The sequence below is a fragment of the Salmo salar genome, chromosome ssa11 (genome assembly GCF_905237065.1).
Source record: "Salmo salar chromosome ssa11, Ssal_v3.1, whole genome shotgun sequence".
Taxonomy (NCBI): Eukaryota; Metazoa; Chordata; class Actinopteri; order Salmoniformes; family Salmonidae; genus Salmo; species Salmo salar.
In genome coordinates this window covers 109,929,462-109,937,959 of record NC_059452.1, presented here as the reverse complement: position 1 = coordinate 109,937,959, position 8,498 = coordinate 109,929,462, and the positions used below count along the sequence as shown (strand labels likewise).

General features: G+C 49.3%; 1 protein-coding gene across 4 annotated transcripts in view; it reads right to left on the bottom strand.

The window, feature by feature from the left end:
- c1qc (complement component 1, q subcomponent, C chain) overlaps positions 1–5,971 on the bottom strand; it is a 9,749-nt gene extending 3,778 nt beyond the window's left edge. For all 4 annotated transcript variants that reach the window (XR_006757740.1, XR_006757741.1, XM_045690314.1 and 1 more), the window contains exons 1-3: positions 5,783–5,971; positions 5,054–5,239; positions 4,662–4,956 (exon numbers count right to left, since the gene is read on the bottom strand). Coding sequence is in view for 2 of the 4 variants with exons in the window: in XM_045690314.1 (XP_045546270.1) it covers positions 4,662–4,956; positions 5,054–5,219 (461 nt within the window). In the remaining 2 variants the exon portion in view is untranslated. The remainder of the gene's footprint in view (positions 1–4,661; positions 4,957–5,053; positions 5,240–5,782) is intronic.
- Between the last annotated feature and the right edge of the window lie 2,527 nt (positions 5,972–8,498).

The following is an 8,498-nucleotide window of genomic DNA, read 5'->3' as shown; positions in this document are numbered from 1 at the left end:
GACTAGCTGACTAGCTGACTAGCTGGCTGACTGGCTGACTAGCTGGTTGGGTGACTGACTGACTGACTGACTGACTAGCTGACTAGCTGGCTGACTGGCTGACTAGCTGGCTGACTAGCTGACTAGCTGACTAGCTGACTAGCTGGCTGACTAGCTGACTAGCTGACTAGCTGGCTGACTGGCTGACTAGCTGGCTGACTAGCTGACTAGCTGACTAGCTGACTAGCTGGCTGACTAGCTGGCTGACTAGCTGACTAGCTGGCTGACTGGCTGACTGACTGACTAGCTGACTAGCTGGCTGACTAGCTGGCTGACTAGCTGGCTGACTAGCTGACTAGCTGACTAGCTGGCTGACTAGCTGACTGACTGACTGACTGGCTGACTGGCTGACTGGCTGACTGGCTGACTGACTGACTAGCTGACTAGCTGGTTGGCTGACTGACTGACTGGCTGACTGGCTGACTAGCTGACTAGCTGACTGACTGACTAGCTGACTAGCTGGTTGGGTGACTGACTGACTGACTGACTGACTGACTGACTGACTAGCTGACTAGCTGGCTGACTAGCTGACTAGCTGGCTGACTGGCTGACTAGCTGGCTGACTAGCTGGTTGGCTGACTGACTGACTGACTGACTGACTAGCTGACTAGCTGGCTGACTAGCTGACTAGCTGGCTGACTGGCTGACTGACTGGCTGACTGGCTGACTGGCTGACTGACTGACTAGCTGACTAGCTGGTTGGCTGACTGACTGACTGACTGGCTGACTGGCTGACTAGCTGACTAGCTGACTGACTGACTAGCTGACTAGCTGGTTGGGTGACTGACTGACTGACTGACTGACTAGCTGACTAGCTGGCTGACTAGCTGACTAGCTGGCTGACTGGCTGACTAGCTGGCTGACTAGCTGGGTGACTGACTGACTGACTGACTGACTGACTAGCTGACTAGCTGACTAGCTGGCTGACTAGCTGACTAGCTGACTAGCTGGCTGACTAGCTGACTAGCTGACTAGCTGACTGACTAGCTGACTAGCTGGTTGGGTGACTGACTGACTGACTGACTGACTAGCTGACTAGCTGGCTGACTAGCTGACTGGCTGACTAGCTGGCTGACTAGCTGACTAGCTGACTAGCTGGCTGACTAGCTGACTAGCTGGTTGGGTGACTGACTGACTGACTGACTGACTAGCTGACTAGCTGGCTGACTGGCTGACTAGCTGGCTGACTAGCTGACTAGCTGACTAGCTGACTAGCTGGCTGACTAGCTGGCTGACTAGCTGACTAGCTGGCTGACTGGCTGACTGACTGACTAGCTGACTAGCTGGCTGACTAGCTGGCTGACTAGCTGACTAGCTGACTAGCTGGCTGGCTGACTAGCTGACTAGCTGGCTGACTAGCTGACTAGCTGGCTGACTAGCTGACTAGCTGACTAGCTGGCTGACTAGCTGACTAGCTGGCTGACTAGCTGACTAGCTGGCTGGCTGACTGGCTGACTGGCTGACAGTTAAACAGACAGTTAACAGACCCAGACAGTTTCTAGTTGTATCAGTCATATGTACATGATTCACATGGTTTACGTCGTCCAATGAAATGCTTACTGGCAGGTTCCTTCTTGACAGTGCAACAACAAAAATAAATAATACAATTTAAGAATATGAACATAAAGTAGAATAGAATAAACATTTTAGCATCAGTATAATACAGGAAGGCACAATTTATAGTATAATATTTACACTATTGGGGATTGGGTGGAGGGCGAGTTTTTAAAATGTGCAGTATTTAGCAATGATAATACAAGTCTGGTAGCAGCAGTTCTGATGTGTGTGTAGCATCCCTCATAGCCTGGTTCCTCTCTAGGTTTCTTCCTAGGTTCTGGCCTTTCTAGGGGAGTTTTTCCTAGCCACCCCTCAGCCTGGTTCCTCTCTAGGTTTCTTCCTAGGTTCTGGCCTTTCTAGGGGAGTTTTTCCTAGCCACCCCTCATAGCCTGGTTCCTCTCTAGATTTCTTCCTAGGTTTTGGCCTTTCTAGGGAGTTTTTCCTCGACAACCACTGACTATTATTTTAACATTTATGAACATCTTGGCCATGTTCTGTTATAATCTCCACCCGGCACAGCCAGAAGAGGACTGGCCATCCCTCATAGCCTGGTTCCTCTCTAGGTTTCTTCCTAGGTTTTGGCCTTTCTAGGGAGTTTTTCCTAGCCACTGTGCTTCTACACCTGCATTGCTTGCTGTTTGGGGTTTTAGGCTGGGTTTCTGTACAGCACTTTGAGATATCAGCTGATGTAAGAAGGGGCTTTATAAATACATTTGATTTGATTGTGTGTGTGTGTGTGTGTGTGTGTGTGTGTGTGTGTGTGTGTGGGGGGGGGGGGGTGAATGGATATCTGTGTGGGTGTGTGCTAAGGTGAGGAGAATCAGAGCAGGTGGTCAGTCCTGTTAGCATCAGAGCAGGTGGTCAGTCCTGTTAGGATCAGAGCAGGTGGTCAGTCCTGTTAGGATCAGAGCAGGTGGTCAGTCCTGTTAGGATCAGAGCAGGTGGTCAGTCCTGTTAGGATCAGAGCAGGTGGTCAGTCCTGTTAGGATCAGAGCAGGTGGTCAGTCCTGTTGGGATCAGAGCAGGTGGTCAGTCCTGTTAGGATCAGAGCAGGTGGTCAGTCCTGTTAGGATCAGAGCAGGTGGTCAGTCCTGTTAGGATCAGAGCTGGTGGTCAGTCCTGTTAGGATCAGAGCAGGTGGTCAGTCCAGATCAAGTGTTCCGCAGTCTGATGGCTTGTAGATAGAAACTGTCTCTGAGCCTTTTGGTATCAGACCTCATGCTCCGATACCGTCTGCCCCACGGTGAGGGAGTGAACAGCTCTGGGGTGTGTGGCGTCCTTGATGATGCCGGGTGCCTTCCTCAGGCACCGTTTCAAATAGTTGTCCTGGATGTGTGGGAGCACGGTCTTCACCACCCACTGTAGGGCCTTGCAATTGTGGACGGCGCAATTCCCATTACCTTGGCTGTGATGCAGCTGGTCAGGATGCTCTCGATGGTACAGTGGTAGTATTGGGAAAGGACCCAGGGCGGCATGCAGAATTTCTTTCATCGCCTTAAGAAGTAGAGGCGCTGTTGCACCCTCTTGACCAGAGTGGTGGTGTTGGTCCATGTCAAGTCCTCGGTGATATGGACGCCAAGGAACTACAAACTGCTGACTCTCTCTACTGCAGTTCTGTTGATGTGGATCGGAGCATGTTCCCTCCTCACTAATGTGTCCAGTGTGTATCTATTGGAGTGGTAGGCTAATTGGAGTGTGTCCAGTGTGACTGGCATGCTGGCCTTGATGTGGGCAATGACCAACCTCTCGAAGCACTTCATGATGACCAGGTCAGCGTGACGGAGAGTGTCTCCTTGAAGCAAGTGGGGACTACAGCCTGGGACAGGGACAGGTTGAAGATGTCCGAGAAGACGCCAGCCAGCTGGTCAGCACACAATCTGAGGACGCGACCAGGGATGTCATCACAAAGCCGGCAGCTTTGTGAGTATTCACTCTTCTGAGAGTTTTCCTCACATCAGTCACGGAGAGGGAAAGCACCTGGTCGTCCGGAGCAACGAGAGTCCTCCTGGATGGCTCGGTATTGTCTTCCTCGAAGCGAGCGAAGAATGTGTTAAACTCGTCTGGGAGGGAGGCTTCGGTGGGCACCACACAGCTGGATTTATCTTTGCAGTTCTGTTATAGTCTGTAGTCCTTGCCACGTGTCGCAAGTCTGAGTTGTCGAACATCAATTCAAGTTTGAGTCTATTGTCTTTTTGCAGCCCTAATGGATTTGCGGAGCTCGTACCTGCTAGCCTTGTACACGTCGCGAGCCACTGAGTCACCGGGGTTCATTCTGCTGACATTAAATGCTGCAGTACGGGCTCTCAGCATTGTAAGGATATCTCAGACAGTCAGACAAGGCGTACGCTACATGATTTTGGCCCTGATTTAACTTTCCTAGACACATTTTTAAGATCAGAGACAAAATCCCAATGTTTTTGCCTACTCGGGCATGCGGACAGCACAGAGCAGGTCAGAGATGCTATCTGAGGGCTACGATCCCCTCTTTCAGCAGTCCCAGACGGCCCAACATTTTCAAATGTTTGATTTTATCGGCATAAAATCTGCAATGCTCTTGTAGTGTGATGTATGTAATGACACGTTTTGAGAACAGTGACCAGCAATAGCCAATGAGAGCTCAGAAAAGAAGCCAGTGAGATGGTTCCGTTGTTTCCCATCATCCAGAATGTGGAGACATGAGTACTATGGGCTGGATACCATAAGGTGAATGCACCAATTTGTAAGTCGCTCTGGATAAGAGCGTCTGCTAAATGACTTAAATGTAAAATGTAAATGTATTTGCTTTAGCCAATGTGTCAAATGGTTACAACTCTGATATTCACAAGCAATGATATTCAATTAAAAATGTATTGGCTAGATATTTCAACTTTTGTATGGCGAGCGTAAACGTCTGACTTTCAGCCACAGATCGTTCTAGCTACGTTAAGAGCTTGGTATGGAGAATCCTCAGAACCAAGAGAAGATGCACCACTACGTACTTTGCCAAGACAAAACTACAGGAAAGGCGGTCGTTGTGAGCGCCTCAGCAATGTTAGGATTTAGAAAGTTGTGTAGCCCGGCATTACCTGAAGCGTCCAGTCTCTGTGTTGTAGTCCTTGTTAACATCAGTGATGACAGTGGTAAATCTGATGGGGCTGGCCTTCTCTGGAGGGCTGGCGGTGCCTCTGGCCACGCTGAAGGCAGATTGGAGCAGAGGTCCTGCTGAGCCCGACTCCCCTGGCTCTCCCCGGGCTCCCTCTGGCCCTGGGGATCCCTTATCTCCTCTCACACCACTACGACCTGGCTTCCCAACCGCTCCCTTCACACCTGGCTCCCCCTTCTGGCCCCCCTCTGCTTTCTGGCCTGGTCCAGATAGAACACCTGGACAGAAGAGGGAACATTTTGAGATGTGATCATGTACCCTGGAATCTACCTGGGGGGGGGGGGGTTGGTTGGGGGGTTGGTGGGGGGGGTGTACCTGACACTCCCTTCTCCCCCGTCTCTCCATCTCGTCCGTCCCTTCCTGGCAACCCTGGGAAACCATGCAGTCCAGGCGTCCCCGCCGATGTACACGTCTCCATGGTAACCAGGTCAGGCAGAGCCAACGAGAGCATAGCTCCCATAGCAATGCAAAAACAGACCATAGCAACCACTGAAGAGAGACCTGGAAAAGAGAGGAGAGCGTGGAGAGTTCAGAGAGGAGAGAGGAGAGAGAGGAGAGAGGAGAGTTCAGAGGGAGAGAGGAGAGTTCAGAGGGAGAGAGGAGAGCGTGGAGAGAGGAAAGGGAGAGAGGAGAGAGGAAAGGGAGAGAGGAGAGTTCAGAGGGAGAGAGGAGAGAGGAGAGAGGAGAGAAGAGAGAGGAGAGGGAGAGAGGAGAGGGAGAGAGGAGAGAAGAGAGAGGAGAGAAGAGAGAGGAGAGGGAGAGAGGAGAGAGAAGAGAGAGAAGAGGAGAAGAGACGGGACAGGAGAAAAGCAGAGAGATGAGAGGAGAGATAAAACGATCAACACCAGCTGAAATCTGTTTGTTTAAATTGTCTACAACACAAAAAAACCTGTGTATATCCAAAGACAGATAGTCATACTGATTTAACAACCTTATCAACAAATTCAGTTCAACTGTTGTGACACAAACTACAGCAGCAGAGGACAGAAGTTAATATATTATCACAGGTTATATCCGGTTATATCTCAGATTAAACAGGTTTACCTGCAGTAGAGAAGATGCACAATACTGTACGATACTGTATGCTGTGTGATTGTAGTATGAGGAGACAGACGAGAGAGAGAGAGAGAGAGAGAGACAGAGAGAGAGAGAGACAGAGAGAGAGAGAGACAGAGAGAGTGACAGACAGAGAGAGAGAGACAGAGAGAGAGACACAGACAGAGAGAGAGCGAGAGATGGAACGAGAGAGAGAGAGACGGAGAGAGAGAGATAGAGAGAGAGAGTCACAGAGAGAGAGAGAGAGAGAGAGAGAGAGAGAGAGAGAGAGAGAGAGAGAGAGAGAGAGAGAGAGAGAGAGAGAGAAGGAGAGAGGGAGAGAGAGAGAGGGAGAGGAGAGGAGGTGTTATGTCCTCAGGGAACTGGAACCAAAGCAGAACCTGTGGTCACATCTGCATCCTCAGCAGGTTTCACATCTCCTGGGCCATGGTCACATGTGTGAACGTGTGTACGTGTGTGTGTGTGTGTGTGTGTGTGTGTGTGTGTGTGTGTGTGTGTGTGTGTGTGTGTGTGTGTGTGTGTGTGTGTGTGTGTGTGTGTGTGTGTGTGTGTGTGTGTGTGTGTGTGTGTACTGTATGTGTGTGTGTGTGTGTGTGAAAAAAAAAACTCTCCATTAGGTTTTCTGAAGACTGAGGCAGGACTTCCTCTAACTTCCTCTAACTTCCTCTAACTTTACTCCTTTCATAGATCCTGACAAACACCCCAGTCAAATCAAATCAAATCAAACGTATTTATATAGCCCTTCTTACATCTTACAGTCCCTGGCAGTGACAGTCATACCCATAACATGATGCTGATGACAGGATCAATACAGGATCAATAGAAATATGAAAGAGCAACGTGTGACTGTGATTTCTCACCGAGGTTTTTTTTTGTAATTTTTTTTTATTAACTGTAACATTATAGATAGATTGTAGCTTCCACCAATGTAATTTTCTGCACCATTTCCAATCCCCCATATATATTTTTTGTAAATATATTTTCCTTTATTATTTTCCCCTAACCCTACCACAACCTCCCCTAATTGGAGTAAACTAATGGACAAGAACACTTAGGCTTCTACTTTCAGCTTATACATACTATATACATTATATATATTTATATTTTACATTAGTTATCTTGTTGTTTTTAGTCCCATCCTTCAGCTCCACTCAACCCCTCCCATCTATCTCTGAACACCATCCAGTCCCGTCCTTCAGCTCCACTCAACCCCTCCCATCTATCTCTGAACACCATCCAGTCCCATCCTTCAGCTCCACTCAACCCCTCCCATCTATCTCTGAAGACCATCCAGTCCCATCCTTCAGCTCCATCCAGTCCCATCCTTCAGCTCCATCCAGTCCCATCCTTCAGCTCCACTCAACCCCTCCCATCTATCTCTGAAGACCATCCAGTCCCATCCTTCAGCTCCATCCAGTCCCATCCTTCAGCTCCATCCAGTCCCATCCTTCAGCTCCACTCAACCCCTCCCATCTATCTCTGAAGACCATCCAGTCCCATCCTTCAGCTCCATCCAGTCCCATCCTTCAGCTCCATCCAGTCCCATCCTTCAGCTCCACTCAACCCCTCCCATCTATCTCTGAACACCATCCAGTCCCATCCTTCAGCTCCACTCAACCCCTCCCATCTATCTCTGAACACCATATACAGCTTCCTCAACCCCTCCCATCTATCTCTGAACACCATCCAGTCCCATCCTTCAGCTCCACTCAACCCCTCCCATCTATCTCTGACCACCATCCAGTCCCATCCTTCAGCTCCACTCAACCCCTCCCATCTATCTCTGAACACCATCCAGTCCCATCCTTCAGCTCCACTCAACCTCTCCCATCTATCTCTGAACACCATCCAGTCCCATCCTCCAGCTCCACTCAACCCCTCCCATCTATCTCCTATCACCATCCAGTCCCATCCTTCAGCTCCACTCAACCCCTCCCATCTATCTCCTATCACCATCCAGTTTGATTTGTATTGGCCGTATATTTTTCCACTGTGCTGTGATGCTTCACAAAACTTCTGAACCTTTCTATTCTCATAGCTTGATGCTGCAAGTTCGGTGAAACATGTCAAACGATGTTTATAATTAATAACACAGTGTCCAAAGAGGGGCCAGATGTATACAGAATGGTGTCGTCTGCGTAGAGGTGGATCAAAGAATCACCCGCAGCAAGAGCGACGTTATTGATGTATACAGAGCAAAGAGTTGGCCAGAGAATTGAACCTTGTGGCACACCGATAGAGACTGCCAGAGGTCCGGACAACAGGCCCTCCGATTTGACACACTGAACTCGATCTGAGAAGTAGTTTGTGAACCAGGCGAGGCAGTCATTAGAGAAACCAAGGCTTTTGAGTCTGCCGATGAGGATGCGGTGATTGACAGAGTCGAAAGCCTTGGCCAGGTCGATGAAGACGGCTGCACAGTACTGTCTTTTATCGATGGCGGTTATGATATCGTTTAGTACCTTGAGCGTGGCTGAGGTGCACCGTGACCAGCTCTGAAACCAGATTGCATAGCAGAGAAGGTACGTTGGGATTTGAAATGGTCGGTGATCTGTTTGCTCACTTGGCTTTCGAAGACTTTAGAAAGGCAGGGCAAGATAGATATAATCTGTAACAGTTTGGGTCTAGAGTGTCACCCCCTTTGAAGAGGGGGATGACCGCAGCCACTTTCCAATCTTTAGGAATCTCAGCTGATATGAAAGAG